Here is an 18077-nt window from a genome sequence, read left to right on the forward strand (position 1 = left end):
TAGCAATTAAAAATAATGACGCTTGTAACTTCCGATTTTTTTTTCTTATGTGTCTTGTCATTGTTGTTTCTTGTATAAGTATCTTTTAGTTTAAGTGGCCAAAATACCTTCAATTGAGTGAAATACATAGACAAAAATCATTACAAATGTGGTCTGACTACAACTGTATATTGTTAGTCAAATTACTGGGAGGGTAGAACGACAAGTCAGGGATTTTAGTATGTTGGTGATTGTTTTCTGAGGCAACAACCTGATCAGTAAATCATAAAAACAGCCACTTTTTGTTTTGCTCTCAGGGGTCTTGCTTTTTTTTTTTCTTGTCAAAAATTAAATGCATTTTTTATTTTTAGTTTTTGTATATTTTTAAGAAAAAGTGAAAAAGAAGATGAATGAATGGCTGGACAGACAGACAGATGTATAGCCAAAAAGACTGGATTTTTTTTTTAAGTGATATAAAAATGTTGATTATAAAACCAAAGCTATGAAAATGGACCTTCTGATTTTTGTTGTCCTCTCTTTGACCTTGACCATTTACTGAAGCTCTACTGCATCTAATTGCTATGAAGATTTTAAAAATCCGAAGGAAAAAAAGAGAATCACATGCCTCCAAAGGGAATCCTAGATCTGCAGATTAAGTAATAAAGGATTTATTACACAGAAATAGCAAAGATGAGGCTTAGATTAGGGGAAACAAATATTTCAGTTTATAAAATACAGGTTTTACAGCTGCTTAGTCTGTAGGACAAAAAAGTAGTAATTGCAAAAACACCACTGATATCTGCAAAGGTCTTTTAAGCCCCACAAGTTTAGTGTTGAAAAAACAACTTGTTTGCTAGGATTATGTATTTTGGGAAAACAGAAAAATTACAAGAGACTCTCATCATTATGATGGCACTCAAATGATCTATCACTAAAGCTAAGTTTTGGTTTATTAGATGTAAGAATGGAGGCACTTTATATAAAATTATTGAGTAATGTTATAGTATTTGAACATGTTATTTTCCAGAAAAACAAATATCACTTTTTTTATCAAATATACTTAAGTTATACTTCAAATAAAGATGCTGAGCACCTTAAATACAGACTTTATAATCAACCATTTGATAGACCATTTGTAACACCAAGCTTCTCTTCTTTAACTTATATAAACAAGATTTAATAAAGGTTATTCTTGAAATATTAAAGACTATTTTGGTGATAGACTCCACAAGGAAGATGAAAATTCATTGAGAAGATATAAACTTGGTAACATTTAAACTGTCCAACCTCAGCGTGTGTGTGTGTGGGTGTGTATGTGTTAGAGAGGGGAAGTGAGACAACGTGGTAAATCACTCTGCTCACATGATTCCTGGCTGGGAGAACAGACAGAAGGCATGTGTTCGACATCTCTTCACAACCCACATCTCTCTGTGACTCATGCACAAGTTTCTGCACACTCTTCTGAGTGCAAGTGTGTGAGGGTGCATGTGTGTGTGTAAGCATTTTGTCTTTGTCACACCTTTGCCTAAAATAAAAGAAAATTAGGTTAACATGATGAATTAATTTCACTGAGACATGAGTAATTAAAAAAACTCCAGAGAAGTATATGACATTATTTACATTTCTGCAAAAATAAGAAAACTAATCAAAACCTTGATGAAAATTAATGTACCATGAATAGTTGGAACAATAAATCAGATTTTATTAACTGATTTTGCCATATTTATGTCAGAGGGATTTCTAAAAAAAAAAAAAAAAAAATGCTAAATTGTTTTAGCCTTGGCTTGCGAAAACAATTATGATTATAGTCATATTTTGCCATATTGAAACCACAAACTCTGCCATTTTATTGGGATTCTATGAGATAGGCCAACTAAAGCTGCGCATTAAGAAAATGAAGAAAATTAGATATTGTTTTGCATCTTTAAAATTTTTTTAAAATTATCAACAAAATAGAAGAGCAGCAAGAAACAATCAATTGTTGAAAGAAAGCTACTGAAGGACGTTTCCCTATTTATAGGTTACAGCAGGTCATATAGAAGTCACAGTAGACATGTTCAGAGTGGATGAAGATAAATACACAGCGATCCTGGAAGAAAACTTATTAGAAACTGTAAAAGACTTAAGAATAAAAAGGTTTGGTCTCAACCTCTACAAAGTATTGAGTTGATCTGATTTGTTGACATCTGCACTTGGTTTTGGAGAACTGACCACAGGTTCTCATTGAGGTTGCGATCTAGGAAGTCTCCTGGCCACAGGTCCAAAATGACATTGTTTGGTCACCATTGCCTTTTGACATTGATCAGGATGCTTTCTCATCTGCCCTGTTTAATCCATTTTAATTGAACTCAAGTTCATTTGTCTAGAAAGTCTGGTTTGTTTGCGGAGGTGTGAATGGATAATCAAACTCTGATTTGGACTCCAGTTCACCTTAAAGATCTTGGTTTGGTTCACGTGAGCTCTGTCATGGTGCGAATGAACATGTGAATGCAAGCAGACCGGAGACAGCTCCAGAAGCAGGAAGTGGACTATAACACAGGGTGCTTACCCAGGGAATTCTGGGTAAGCACAACCAAAGCAAACCCTTGAGTCTAGTTTGAAAGTGAGAAATGGGTCATGGTCTTTTACCAAAGACAAAAGAGAAATCCTGCAACCACTAAAATCTGACACTACTCCATTGATGTTTACATTTTGTGAAGAATTGTGCTCATGTCTTCTTTTTCTGTTGTTTCCTTCTATAGTACTTGGTGCAGCACCATCAAAGGCAAGGAGGTGAACAAGTTTTTCAAGAAGTCTGAATTGTATAACAAATGCAGAGTGAAAGCACACCGCTCCTGCTGAAAATGTACAAAAGTTGCAATTTGGTCCCCAATCGAATGGAGTCTACCAGAGAAATCCACAAATAATCACCAAACTGTTCTTGGATCATTGGAAGACACCTTGGATGACATTTTGATTCTTCCCCACTCCTGGTACTGTTCTTGGGCAGAATTCTCTGCTTCCTTGGATAAGAAGCAAGACCACACATGGATTTTTACCAGATTATTCACTCCTGGACTAACAACGTTATTTTCTTTGGTGGCCAAATGGTATTTCTGATTTCTCAAACAATCAAAACAATTCAGCAGAGAAAATATGTTACACCAGTCGTCTGCTGTTCATCCTTCTACTTGCTGCAAAATCAAACCAGTCCTTGATGTTTCTCTTGCTTTCTCTGCTGCCAGAGAAAGCAAGATACTGATACAGTATCATATCAGTGTCTGATATGATACTGTAAACTCTGCAATGTTGGCAACAACATTCTGTAGTTCCCTCCTCAGGAAAAGAGGCTCCTGTCTCTCAATGATCAGGAAAACTGTCCTGGAAGCTGCAATATTTTTAGTGGTAACCTTTAGTTACAAGTTGACAATGGCTTCATATTCTTCTTTGGAGGTAGCTACTACTTTGTCACTCCTTTATATAAATCGTTCTGCTAATGAGATCGATAGTACCAATTTAATCTGGAGACTTGCACAGCTTCACTCATGTTTATAATATTACTTTATATAAATTAGGTTAGCTCATAATTTTTTGTCAGAGTGAAACTCCAGAGGAAATGAGTTTTCTCAGAGAGTCAAGGCCTTCTCCTAATAAATCTATTTGCAATAAATTAATTTGGATTTGATTTCTTCACAGGATAATGTAAAGTAGTAAAAATGTTTGTGTCATTTTTAAATGGTGCATGGGTCACAATAAAACTCTGTAGCTTGTAGTTTTTGAAATCCCAGTACAGTCAGATGAATGGGTTAGGATGTTATTAAACAAGAATCTGCTATTTAATTTTCATATTTTTATATCCCATATATTGTGCAACAATTAATCAGAGGTAAATATTTTTGAACAGTATATTTTGTAGAGTTTCTCAGCTTGGATGAAGCTGGTGGTGTGTATACATTAAAAGTAACTATAATCAAAGTCTCTAATATTTAGTAAAAACAACACTGCATGAAGTTTAGGCTAGCTGGAGGTTTAAAATCAGGCCTGAGAAAACCCTGCAGATGATGGGGCAGAGTCAGTCTTGTCAGATGTCTTAGATTTAGTAGGCAGTATATTTTTCTAAGCCAAAAGTCTAAATAAAGAAAATCTGAGGGTTTGCTTTTCTTTCTAGGTGTCTGATGGATCGGTGGCCTGTCAGAGGTGTACCCTGTCTCCTGTGCAGTGTTACATCTTTCTAATAGCAAAAATAAAACGGAGAATGGTTCAAGGAAGTTAAGCAATATTTCAGCAGCTTTATCAACTTTAAGTAATCAATTTTCAAAGATTGCAGAATATTCTCGGTTGGCTTTAAGTCCACAGTTTGATTTGGCCATTCTAACACATTTTTTAGAGTGATTTATTTTAATTTAAATCACTCTGTTGTTACTCTGGCTTTATGGTGATGGTCATTGTCCTGCTGTAAGATGAACCTCCTGTAATCTGAAAGTCTTTAACAGCTAGACAGGTCATTCTCTAGGGAGGCCCTGTATTTACCCGTCCCAATACAGAAAAACATGACTAATGTCAACAGATTACATGAGCCTCAGTGGAACAGTGGAACCTCACCTCGTGGTGGTTCAGCAACAATTCACTTAAGTTAAAATTATTTGTGAAAAATTCATCTATTTGTAAATATTCTTTGCAGCTTGGGGAGCTGAAATTCCAAGCTGGCTATACTGGATTTTATTTAAGGGTACAGGAGTAAAAGGAGACTAAATATAAATGCATTATCAAATTTTCATTTGTTTTAAACAAAATTGAAAGCAATGCATTGTTTTTCTTTCACTTTGTAATTATGCACCGCTTTGTGTTGTTGTTTCACATTAAATCTCTTCATGACACATTGTAGTTTGCAGTTAGATAATGAATGCAGATGCACTAAAGGGGTTAAGAAAATGCAAATGCAGGTGCAAGGGTTGGTCTGTGCATGTGACTGGTACCAGAATCCAGCGTTAAAGAAAGGCTGGGGCTGGGGCCGGTCCCTGCATGATTTCCACTGATACCTGCCGCTCAGATTTAACCTAGGCTAAATCTGACTAAAACAGCTGAAATGAATGAATGAGTGAATGAATGAATGAATGAATGAATGAATGAATGAATGAATGAATGAATGAAATGCTAGATTAAATCTTTTTTAAAGCTTTAAACTCCATGCGTAGAACTGCTCCACTGTGAATCTTGCTGATGTCTGACTATCATACATTATTCAAAGAGCACACCGAAAATATCTGGCATGGATAAAAATAACCATCCTGTCTCCGTCATACTCTCCCCCCAACCCCCTCTTTTCTCTCTCTCTCTCTACCGCTCACTCACTCACGCACACCCCAACACAGACATCCCACCCAAACAGAAATCCAACAACTTTTAAAGCCAGTTAAACATCCAAACATAAAAAAAGTTACCTTCTCCGTCCACATTGTCAGTAATCTTCATCTCCTGGTTGACTGTGAAAGACTCCGGATCTGTGGGGGTCTTGGCTTGCTGCTGCTGGTGGTTGGTGAAGCCATCCGCGGCGCACTGGCCGTTCCGCACTGTGGCTGGCCAGGGATCCACAACCGTCGGCTCCGGGACGGCGCAGGACTCCTGGGTCACCTGGTCTTCCATTGCTTCTGCTCCTGTTTTGTGCTCAGCCTCTTGGAGTCAGAGGAAAAATTAAGATGAGGCTGGATGGAGAGGGGGGAATAAAGAAAGAAAACTATTCACACCGGTCCGTAGGTGCAGCGGCCATCCAGCGCGTCCAATATGCCACCGGCTCCGAAGAGAGATTGAGAGAAGAGATGGTGATCAAAGAAGATAAGAGGTAAAATAAGGGTTTATCTCTAGAGCATGAGAATAGAAGTAACTCCCTCGTTGAGATGTCAGCCGTGCAGGCTCAGTGAAGACCCCCTTGTCTGGCTGAAGCAGTAATTTATGGTTAGATGCGATGATGCGATAAGCTCAGATCTGCTGTGAATCTGGCAGGCGGTGCCAGTAAGTTGGTTCCCCTCCTCCTCTTCCTCCGTTTCTCCTCCTCCCTTAACTCAGCATCTGATCCCCGTTCTGAGGCAGAACTCAACCCTAATGAGTAATTATCTCCTTTGGGTCATTTTGCATAGGAAGACCAGACAAATAAAATTATGTTTGGTTTCATATTTCTGGCTCCAAGTCTGTAGGTTTCAATACACGAGCCACCTGCAAACTGTAAGTCAGATGGGAGAGTTTTATGTGCCAGCACAAACATGAGCCCTAACCAAACTATGAGCAGGAAACACAGACTCAGCATGGAGCACAGCCAACCAAGAGGTGTCTGTGCCTCATAAACAACTCCTTATTTGGGAAAAATGCCACAAAATGTGATAAATTTAAACAAAAAAAGCAAAGCCTATTTAATTTTTTGACTATGTTCCAAAACACCTATTTTCAACTACATTAGAAAACAGAAAACCAATCAAGATTTAATGTCAATGATGTGATTTCTATTGTGTGCAAAATCCTTTTCAAGAGAAGTTCATTTTTGCACACAGAATAATAGCATGGAAATCTTCTGTTGCTGTCACTTTAAATAAGCTTTTTAGTCAACAGCTTGCAAAGAGAGATGAATCCAGTTTAAGTCCTATTGAGTAATAACATGACATGGTTTAAATAAACCCAACTTGTAAAAAAGAATAGTGCCTCTAAGAATTTTGTCGACTGATATTGCTAAATAATAATGCAAAATTATTTATGCAAAAGTAGAACTGTCCAAATCAAACTAAGATTAAACTAAAAATAAATATTATCTTTACCAAACTTATCTACTGAAGTAAAGTTGGCACTTAAAGTTTTTCACAACATTAATGTGGCAAATTCATGCACTGTTTTCAGGAAGTCAAATTGTATAACTGTGATATTATTTCCTAAGGTGTTGTTAATGTAAATGTGTCTCAGCCTCTGCAGAAACTTTGCTTTGACAAAAAACAACAGTTTCTGTCAGTAATTTGCATTCTTTTATCAGAGACTTAAATGTTTTTAATTTTGGTGTTTCTAACAACATATTGAACCATTATTTTTTTCAGGTTTAAATTGTGACGCTTCTAAGAATATACTGTTCCAGCTGATAAGAAAAATGGTGGCACTTCTAGAAGCCTCAACATCACCTCAAGTCAAAACAAGAGGGCTGACTCTCCAAGCCTGGATGTAGGCTATTCCAACACATAGCTAGATGCTTCCCTAGAAAAAAAAAAAACAAGTGTAACACATTATTTTTGATAGGAAGACTGTCCAAGTCTTAAGCCTGATCATGCCAAAGGTGTTTATGACTACCAAACTGTGGTTTCTCTAAAATTGGTTTTAATTTTTCAGATTAGGAAAGGATAAGAAATTTTATTTAATTCAGGATAGTCATGATTTTCTTGAACTTTTCATAAAATACATCCTGATATGTTTTTGTTGCTCAGCAGAAAAACTGTTTATACCACAAAATGAGATTCATAAAAGGACAAAACAAATTTGAACATTTGCACATGATGAAGGGTTGGATGGTTTTATTTGTTGGCAAGTTCATTTTCATTTGCAAATTAATTCAAGTTCTCTAAAGAAGCTAATGCCAACAGCAGTTACAACTAATTAGCATTTTTGTGATTTCACAACAATAATAACAAGAAGAACTGGCAAAAGAAAAACGTCAAAAGATAAATCCAGTTAAAAAAAAGAGAGAAAAATGCAAATTTATGCTATTTGAGATTTAAATCTGACTCATGCCAATAAAAACTTTGGCTTTTAACAGAATTTGCTGGCAGCATTCAATCTCAATCAAAATTCATTTTTGAATCAGTTCCATTTATAATGACAATTGTGATTCAGTAACATACAGTGCAGTTTAATCCTTCTTAAAATACAGTGCAATGTAAGGCAGTTGATTACATAAAGTTCTGGGAAGAAAGCAAAGCTGATTGCAGCATGTGGCAACAGTGGAAAGAAATCTCTCCGTTTACACCAGAAGAAATTTCTTAGGACTTTCCACATTTTTGTTCTTTGAATCACAATCCTTTCTTAGGCCAACAACGGGTTGTCTCAAGAAAGTATCAAACTTAAAACATCTGCCAAGTCTGTGTGCATGCAGCTTTGGAAATGAGGAGGCCATTGTTCTGTGGCAACCCAGTGGAGGGAGATGCTGCAACAGAAGCTCAAGTCTTTTCACTTTGGTTTAACTTCCAACAAAGTGAGATGAGTCTCCTCTACTTGAAGACTTATCATACAGTACAATGAACTGATTTAAAATTATTCTGAGATATCTTTAAACTCCTTACCACACCCCTATTTGGTTTCATTTAGATTAGAGTATAATTTTAGCACTTTTTAGTATTACATGAGCTGTTCTTATTTGGCTTTGAGCAGAAAATTTTTAAAGGTCTTTCTTTTATATTTTTATATACTTACATTCCTTTTAAAATATCCATACATCTTAGATAAGCAGACATGCTTTCAAAGACAACCCTAGTAGTCATTCCTGCTTCTTGTTTATCTACAAATCAGCAAAAGACCACGTTTCACAAAGCATGGACTAAATGTGAAGCGTGATCCCATAAGAAGCCGTTGAATGATGATGCAGAACAGCAAATACACCGTGTCCCTGTCTAATGCCGTTCTGTATCATAGGAACGTTTATTTTAAAACTTCTAATGAGCTCCTCCGTGACAGGACAGAAAACCGTTTCCCCGAAAATAAAGTGAGGATTGTTTTCATCCATTGCCTCTGGTTTCTTGAAGTTTATACCCATCACTAATGAGATGGTGGCATCAGGCACATGAAAAAACCACTAAGTGGCTGAACAGCATGTGAGTTTCAATTATCTACTGTGTCAGTAAGCAGCCGTCTGAAGTGTTAAATAAGACATTTATTAGTGACAAGGCTTCATTTAGTCATTTTTTAACAGACTGCTGGTTATTAATATTGTAAAATGGGGACAGTTTTCCATGAATAAGCATGAAAATAAATGGACTTCTGTAACAAGAACAAACTTAAATGAAGTAGACAGAATATATATGAAAATGGCTCTTTTGGCCTTCCACAGTGGCTCTTAATAACTTTAGCTTAAAGTTATTAACTAAACAATCATTAGTTAGATAGAGAGCTAACTAATGATTCTAAATATAAATATAGCAACAAATTATAAGCACTTTTCCTTTTTTTTATAGAATAATTGTATTGAATGTTCACAACAGATTCTCACTAAAAGAAGCAATCATAGTTTTTAATAATAGTTGGTCAGTGGCATGAATTGTAAAAGTAAACTAGAAAATTCCTGAAGAAATTTAACTGGGGCCTGCCATAGTGTGCCCGTCGGTTTGGACCCAGTGTTCTGGTGCTAAATGTTAGCATCAATGCTAAGCTCAGCTCAAAAATTCCAAAGAAGCATGTGGAGAATCACAAGAATGTCGACTAACATGGACTTGTAACATTCAGCATGATAAACCTAAGTGAATCATCTAAAATTAGCCAAAATGCTAATGTTAGCATGAATGCTGTCAGTAGCATGTGGGGCATCACTAGCATGTTGTCTGTACTTGACTGTCATATAGAGGCTTTTATTTTGAAATTTGTAGAAAGCTTCATTATAAATGCCCACACTAATCCAGTGTGTAAGAGTGCTTTGGATAAACCAGTCACATAAAGCCAAAAAACAGCAAATTATATGATGTAAAAATTGTCAAGGCTTTAATTTAGAAATTTATGTTAAGCTTCATTTCAAAGCGCCAAACTCATCTTATGTATAAGAGTCATTGGATTAAATCAGTCATATGCTCATGAAAGCAATTACTTGATGTAAAAATATTCAATGTAATAGAAAAATAGCTAATAGCTTATTTAAGCTAAAAGGCTAATGCTAATGAACTGCCTTGTTGCGCAAGGCAGTTCCCTAACCTGAGAGAATAATATGAAGCATTCTAATATTATTGCATCGCCTTACGGCGATGCATTAACCTGAGGACAATATGATGGCTTTTATTTTGAAATTTGCAGAAAGCTTCATTATAAATGCCCACACTAATCCAATGTGTAAGAATGCTTTGGATAAACCAGTCACATAAAGCCTAAAAGAGCAATTACATAATGTAAAATTGTCTAGGCTTTTATTTTGAAATTTTTGTTAAGCTTCATTTGAAAGGGTAAAAGTCATTCCATGTGTAACAGTCATTGGATTAAATCAGTCATATAACGCTCAAAAAAGCAATGACCTGATGTAAAAACTTTCAAGGGCTTTTATTTTGAAATTTTCAGTAAGCTTCATTTCAAAGGGCCAAACTCATCCCATGTGTAACAGTGACAGGGTTAAATGAGTTATATACAGCCCATAGCAGCAAGTAGCTCTAAAGGCCAGCTCAGTCCTCCTCTGTTTTAACTGAACTAGTAGTTCGAACTACAGTGATGCGTATTTGTAGTCTTAAGCAGCTCTCCCTGCTCTGGGTTCCGTAGCTATGGTAAATAATCCTCTCTGCCAGCTGTGAGTGAGACATCCAGGGGAGACAATTCTGTTTGAGCCAGCCAGTTTGACTAAAAAAGCATTGCAAACAACTCTTTCCGTTGAACCGTAATACATATTCGAAAACCGTTTGAAGCATATGAGAGGGCTATTTGTCGTCTCACATAGTCCCGCCATTCATATCTCTACCTCACTCACAGTATTAACAGCGATGAGATAAAAAAAGTGTGTGCCAAGGTCAGACATTTTTTAGAAATACATGGAAGTGAATCAGTGAGATCTGTCTGCTACCCTGGCGCATGACTTTGCTCTGAAGCACCTGGAGAGAAAACCGTAAGCGCTAGATAATTTTTGAAAACATTTGACCGGAGCAGGCATGCGTATCAATGTCATGACCAAGTTTGATACCAATCATGCAATATTTGTGAGCGTGAGGGCGAGTTAAAAATGATTTGGGGTCAAAATGTCGCTCTGACTCTCACTCTAGCGGAGGCCTTCACCTCTGATTTTTCCAAAATCAAAACTTTGGGTCGCTTAGAAAGAAGTTGTGGACAAACCATAATTCATATTGACGTGCTGTCTTCACTTTAAAAGAGATCACGGACGTATCTACAAAATGAAGTTTGAATGGCTTTCTACATAAAGTTATGATTTACACAGAAAATCCTCAAAAATAGGGTATTTTAAGGATTTAGTGGTTGCCTCGTCCCCTTGATGATGAGAGTTGCACCTGGTGAGCTCGTTAGTGATTTTGGGGTCGTTTTTTGCTTTTTACGTCGCCCTGGTAACTTCAAATACCACCAAAAATAATATCACACCACCCCGGATCGAGCCGCACGTTTTGATAACACGTTTGTGGGTGGGCTTCAGAGCGGATCTGAGCTGCATTCCGGGTGACGGAAGAATAATAAATAATACTTAAAGAGACATTCTATTGGGTGTAGAACAATAGGTGCCTGCCATGCAATGCATGGAGGCAGTGACTGACTTGCTTCCGCAAGTCAGACACTGCTCTCCTTATGCATTGCTATGGGGCAGGCCCCAATAAAAAATTAGACTATGGTATCATGTAAAAGTAATCTATCTGGTCATGGTGTAACAGAATATTGTGACGTTCTCACCACTAGTCTCAATGTACATGTACTATAAAAACAGCATTGCATCAGAGGAACCACACACATTTCAAAGACTTTATGTCCCAATAAGTGTTTTTCTTTCACGTTTCGATATATGTAACTCATAAATACTCAATCTAAATAAAAATTGAACAAAATAGGAAAGAGTGTGCGTGTAGATGTTTCACATTTTCTGAGGGTAATTATATATATATATATATATGATTATTATTAGCCCTGTGACAGACTGGCGACCTGTCTAGGGTGAACCCCGCCTCTTGCCCGGAACGCAGCTGGAGATAGGCACCAGCAACCCTCCCGACCCCATTAGGGAAGAAGGGTGTAAGAAAATGGATGGATGGATTGATGGCTGATTATTATTATTATTATTATTATTTTAAATATTTTATTGTGTTTACAAACCTGGGAATTAAACGTAGAAATTTGGTTAGTCTTTTTTTTTTTTTTTGCTTTTATTTGTTTCTTTCTATTTGTTTATTTTATCTAAAGCAAGGAAATATTTAGGGATGTAAACATTAAGACTGTGTATTCTAATACACAAATTAATCCCCACAGAAAAATAAATGCTCCCTTTACAACACTGAAATTAATTTGTTGTTGCAATGCATACAATGTTTTTAGGTTTATTAGTACTTGTAAGGATATAAATTTATGATCATACATCCCAAACTCCAGTTCAGTCATATAAATGCTTTGACTTTAAGTAGATTGGGAGTAGGTAATAAATGACCAGCCTGTTCCAGCAGTCATTCACCTGCCAGTTATTGATTCCCAGCTGAGGGCAGGAAGTGAGCATTAGCACAGGTTTTGAAAGGTAGCTTGTGTTGGAAATAGACTTAAGGATGAAGATTGATATTCATAATCACATTTTACCAAAGGAATGGCCCGACTTGAAGCAGGTAGGTGTTCTGACACATGACCTCACAATGGAGTGTTTTACAGCTTGAAGCCTCAACGTGAGTAAATCCATAAAATATGCTACAGAAATCTCATACTGAGTATTTCAAATCCCAATTAGTGTATGTGTTTCTGTTTCTGTATCTGTATCACTTCTGTTATAGGTTGAATTAAGTGGCAGGAACACAAAATTGATCTTGTTTTCCCACTGACATTTTACAAGGAGATTAACAACTCACACCAAAAATCTGTGCTCTCCGTGGATGGTTAAACTTTAATCAATAAGCGCTGGCCTTGGTTTATCGGTTCCAGCTCTCACGTCTTTGTTACGCTGTCTGCCGGCCTCTGCTAATGATTTGCTACATGTGCAGGCCACAGAGCATGTTCTGCAGCTTTGTCTAAAACATCCCCAATAATCTTTATTGTACTTTCTTTCAATCTTCTTTCTTACTATTCTTTTAAATGCTTAGTGTTAAATTAACTCCACCTACCAATGCCAACACTAGCATAAATTACTTTAAAATTATACAGAGAACCTTAGTAAAAGCACAGAATAATTGTAAAATTTGTATAAAATTCAGCTTTGTAATAAATGTGTTAACAAGTTTTAAATTTTAAAAGTAAAACTTGTAAAACGATAAATATGCGTTTAAATGTTGCTTTATATAAGCATAAGGCTTTACTTAGCGTTATTTTAAACTGCATAGGCAAAGATTTATTATACACAGAAGGGAATATTCACATATTGGATTGTGGGGAGCTGCATTTTCAATGAGGATTCAGAAAAGTGCACAGTTGATCTGCACTGATGTCAAATGAAGCTTTACTGGCTGCACTGCTCACATGGATCACTTGCACTTTCATTTGTATGTAAGAAGCATCAACAGCCTCAGATGGCGTTTACTTGCAGTTATTTTGAGAAGGTGGAGCAGATGCAGGACTAATGCTGAACCTCCACAGATGGAACAAACGATAAGGGCTTTCAGAGGAGCTGTGCAAGTCATACTAAACCTGTTCACACACTGATCTTTTGTCAAGATAACTTAGATCATCAATTGCACAGCATACAGTAGAGTGGGCATGAATGTCACTATAACTTGGGTGTTTTAAAAATATATTTGAGATGTATTTTCTGTTTCAGTCCACTTTAAAAGTAAGAATTAGAAGTACAGTCCACACAGGGACAAAGTTATACAGTCAGCCTCAAATACACATAGAATCCAAATAATGTTTGATACATTTTTTCTTTGGACATTGAACCTCTATCGCATGCTTTGTATGAAACCATACAGTATACAATCTTGTAAGCCATTTTTTAAACTAATATGGATTAGAGAAGATTTGGAATAAATTTTATTCGGACCCAATTCATTTGTTTTTTTTTTTATTTATTTTTGTTTCAGGCAGTTACAGTCATTGTGTCCAGAAAAACTCCAAAACTAATTTGACATTCATGCCCAAAATGATCAGATGCAATCTTCTCAATGAGCTTGTGTGTATTAAAGTGTTTTCCAACTGTATGACTATCAGTAACCGTATGTTTTTATGTCTTGCAGAGATACGGTTATGATGGGTTTGTTCAGCTGCACCATCACTGCAAGGTGAGTCACTCATTTGTATATGCAGACAGATAAAACAAGGGCACAGAGACAGGTCTCAAATGCTTACTTTGCTGAGAACACAGCAGGATCATACTGCTCCCCACCACAGCCACCCTTCATGCCGCCCAAAACACAGCATGATGGCACTGCATGACTGAATGATTCACTTTGAGCACAACTGAAAACACTGAAAGGTGCTGTATGAACTGGAAGTTAAACTTTATTAACCAGAAAGTCACTATTTTTATTTTTAATTGTTTAAAATAGCAAAAATGACAGTGATGCACGTTTGTTTTTGTGTTTAAAGATATAGGAGGACTCTAGAGATCGTTGGGTGCAGATTCACCTATAGAGAAAGAGCATTTCAAGAATGAGCTCACTGCTGCCATCGTGTGGTCATACTTAAAATTACTTTAAATCCTAAACCTCTATGCAGAAACATAAAACTCTGCACTGCATGTTATACTCCACCATAAATGCACACAAGATGTGATATTAATGCTGTGTTTCAGGGCGAAGCAAACATGATGAAGGATGGAAAGTTGTTCCGGGTGATTCAGGAAAACTGTTGGGATGCGAATGCTCGCATCAAAGACATGGACAAGTACGGTGTGTTCACAGGGATCAATGACCCAGCACTTTTTCCTGTTCCATCCTTATTTTTCTTGACCATAATGTTCCTGTTTATAATCTGCAGGTGTTACTGTTCAGGCCCTGTCGACGGTTCCTGTGATGTTCAGTTATTGGGTCAGTTCTCACTGTTTTTGTGTAAATTTATTTTAAAGGGTAGATGTTGTGCCTCATTGCTAATAGAACTGAACATTTCCTTCTTATATTTGTAAGAGATCTGGAGAAGATTCTACAATACTTTCATATTAAGCACCTTCTGAGAAAGTTTTCATCTAATCACAAACTTGAATTATTTGTTATTAACCAACACAAAATAGTGCATTATTATGAAGTAAAATAAAAATAATGCATGGTGTAACTTCAAGGGATTATAATTTAAATTCTTTTGCCCAAAGTCAACACTTATTTTACAATGTTTTCCAGGAGTGTGAATATTTTTGCAAGTCACTGCAAACTTGTTTGATTTCACTGCCTCCCAGTTTTATAATTTTTTTTTTTTAACTGTAGGCCAAACCTCATGACACATTGGACCTCTGTGTCCTTTTAAATGACAATTTGGCCCAGACGGTGCGCAGTCACCCTAAGAGGTTTGTGGGGCTGGGCACGCTGCCCATGCAAGCCCCTGACCTGGCGGTGCTGGAAATGAGGCGCTGCGTGAAGGAGCTTGGCTTCCCCGGAGTGCAGATCGGATCCCACATTAACAACTGGGACCTTAACTCTTCGGACCTCATCCCCTTCTATGCTGTGAGACATAAAACAAAATCAAAACACACTCAGAAAATAATAATATTTTCCCGTTCACTGCATCTTTTTTTGCAGCATCATTACTGATTTTGCAGTATGTGTCTTGCATGCAGGCAGCAGAGGAGCTGGGCTGCTCCATTTTTGTCCACCCATGGGACATGCAGACAGATGGGAGGATGGCTAAGTATTGGCTACCCTGGTTGGTGGGTGAGGAGATTGAGCAGAAACAGGAGATATTGTTTGGTTAACAATGTGAAACAACCAAATACAGCTTTAGTAAATGATAAAACATTGCAAATCATTATCACTGCATTTCTAAACAGTGGGTTTTGACAGTATGTTTGACACAACCTAATCAATGTTCCACTTAAAACCCTTTCTAAGTTATGTTCAGTATGTTTTTTTTTATTATTTTAATTGCTCTCCTCTGTCTGAAAGGCATGCCAACCGAGACAACCATGGCTATTTGCTCAATGATATTTGGAGGTATCTTTGAGAAATTTCCAAAGCTGAAAGTCTGCTTTGCACATGGAGGTACAACACCAGATAGCTTGCATTTTTCTTTCATTTATAAGATTAATATCACCTCTGAATAAGACAGTGAAGTATCATATTATAAGTATTTTCTTTGTGCTTAGTGTGGCATTGAAGGAGCCTCTCTGTGCTTTTGTTTGACCTTGATTTGTTTGTTTATTTGCCCATAGGGGGCTCTTTTCCGTTCACTGTTGGCCGAATCGAACACGGCCACAAAGTTCGTCCTGACCTGTGTGCAGTTGACAACACAATCAGTCCACGTAAATACCTGGGCTCTTTCTACACTGACTCATTGGTTCATGATCCAATCTCCCTGAAGCTGCTTGTTGATGTTATTGGAAAAGTAAGTTTGAACTTCTCATTTCATTAACATATAGATGAGGGGTGTACCATTAACGTAAAAATAAAATGATCGATTTTGAGTGTACAGTGTAAAAATAACACTTTATTAGTTACTAAAGTGAAGTCAGTTTAATTTTGAACCTAATTCAATGTGTTTGGGTTTTTCCATCTGGCACTGAGCTATCCTGATATTTAAGACTTTTAATATGGGAGGAGAGCTAAATACTCTTTCTTTGTGTTATTGCTTCTTCAATGTAACATAACATTTTGATTGCTTGATTGAAAAAGTGGTTGAGATTCTATCATAATGTAGTAATATGGTTTAAATCATACTTCTCATGCCAACTATGTTTTAGCATTTATGAATGTGAGCAGACAAACATCAGATTTGGGGTCCCTCAAGACTCCTTAATCCGACTGCTTTCAATAAAAAAAAAAAGATTTTTATTTTATTTTTTTTTTTAAAGGGAAGCACTCTCACTTAAGTGCTTCCCTGACTTCAGTGAGAGTGTTATGTCTCCATGTCCATGTTGATGACACACAGGACCCTTTAGAAGTCAATTCCCAACTATTCTCAATGAAACCCATTAATTCTTTCCTATATAACCTGATTGTACTGATTTTCTAGGATAAAGTAATGCTGGGAACAGATTATCCATTCCCACTTGGTGAGCTGGAACCTGGGTCACTCATTGAGTCAATGAATGAGTTTGATGGAAAACTGAAGGTATTAAAATGCTCCTTCTTTTAATTTGTGGATCACTCTTTCACACACAGGAAGTGGGAAATAATTTTCAGTACAAAGCAAATTACAGAGAATACTTAAAGGAAGTTTTTAAGAATTTCAAATATAAGAAGGAAGATCTTAATGAAATAAAAATACTATTTTCATATAATCTGTAGATTGATTTCTTTCCCTTTTTTTTCCTTGCAGGACAACTTGCTTGCTGGAAATGCACTGGAATTTTTGGGACTAAAACGAGAACAGTTTGTGTAGTAAAAGTGTTTGCAACCTGGGGTTCCAGAGTCAACTGAGAAGATTGACTAAAAATGCTGAATCAACTAACGTTTTTAAAAATAGAAATAATAACATGCAAGTTTTAGCAGTTTTCAAAAGTTGTTAAAAAGTTTAACTTTTTTTATAGTCTTAAACTTTTTTGTCATAACCAGTGTGGTTCAGCAAAATTAAACTTATTTTGGGTAAGATTTCCACAGATTCTACTGTTTTTCTTTCAGGGAAAAAAGAAAAACTGACTCTCTAACATGGACTCTCTGGTCCATGTTAGAATGGACCAGAGAGTACTTTAAAATTATTAAAAACTTGATTTATAGCTGTTGGGAGCACAGATTTTTTTAAATAATGTATGAAAAGCACCAATTTCTTATTGTATTTGTGAAAGTGAACCAAAGGAACAAAATACATATTTTTACTGCTTTATTGGGCTTAAGAAAGGTATCTATATACCTTTCTTATATAGGATATAATCAGGTTATATAGGAAAGAATATAAATATATATATATATAAATATATACCGTGGTCAAAACTGGACAGAATTATTCTACACAGATTGAAGATGCTTTGACACAGAGTTTATGATTTGTGTAACCTATGCTTTATGTGAAAATTGTTTTCTCAAAATATTTTTTAAGACTACATAAATCTCATCAGGGAAGCTGAGTTGTGTTTAGTGGGTGTGGAACATACATATACAACATATTATTTTATATAACTTAACTTAATTTCTGACTTCAAT

The 18077-nt window shown here is 36.3% G+C and overlaps 2 protein-coding genes and 1 long non-coding RNA gene across 10 annotated transcripts in view; 2 read left to right on the forward strand and 1 right to left on the reverse strand.

Annotated features, from left to right (window-relative positions):
* LOC122839915 overlaps positions 1-4835 on the forward strand; it is a 29970-nt gene extending 25135 nt beyond the window's left edge. The window contains exon 3 of the long non-coding RNA XR_006372142.1: positions 2721-4835. This is a non-coding gene — a long non-coding RNA (uncharacterized LOC122839915). The remainder of the gene's footprint in view (positions 1-2720) is intronic.
* LOC122839914 (transmembrane protein 163-like) overlaps positions 1-6354 on the reverse strand; it is a 54047-nt gene extending 47693 nt beyond the window's left edge. Inside the window, exon 1 of the mRNA XM_044131942.1 lies at positions 5400-6354. Within this exon, the coding sequence (XP_043987877.1) occupies positions 5400-5601 (202 nt within the window). The 5' untranslated portion in view covers positions 5602-6354. The remainder of the gene's footprint in view (positions 1-5399) is intronic.
* Positions 6355-12117: 5763 nt separating this feature from the next.
* On the forward strand, positions 12118-17713 carry acmsd (aminocarboxymuconate semialdehyde decarboxylase). 8 transcript variants are annotated; one of them, XM_044131152.1, is made up of 11 exons: positions 12378-12473; positions 14028-14072; positions 14380-14462; positions 14585-14681; positions 14770-14819; positions 15210-15446; positions 15560-15653; positions 15885-15980; positions 16151-16323; positions 16951-17049; positions 17257-17713. In XM_044131152.1, the coding sequence occupies exons 4-11, from the start codon at positions 14597-14599 to the stop codon at positions 17317-17319; spliced, it is 897 nt and encodes a 298-aa protein (XP_043987087.1). In that variant the 5' UTR covers positions 12378-12473; positions 14028-14072; positions 14380-14462; positions 14585-14596; the 3' UTR covers positions 17320-17713. The 8 variants fall into 8 exon arrangements, with proteins under 8 accessions (XP_043987080.1, XP_043987083.1, XP_043987088.1 ...); XM_044131151.1 differs by adding an exon at positions 14182-14266 and having other exon boundaries at positions 12457-12473; positions 14380-14681; XM_044131145.1 differs by lacking the exon at positions 14380-14462 and having other exon boundaries at positions 12118-12473.
* The last annotated feature ends 364 nt before the right edge of the window (positions 17714-18077 follow it).

Source organism: Gambusia affinis, linkage group LG11, assembly GCF_019740435.1.
Source record: "Gambusia affinis linkage group LG11, SWU_Gaff_1.0, whole genome shotgun sequence".
Classification (NCBI taxonomy): domain Eukaryota; kingdom Metazoa; phylum Chordata; class Actinopteri; order Cyprinodontiformes; family Poeciliidae; genus Gambusia; species Gambusia affinis.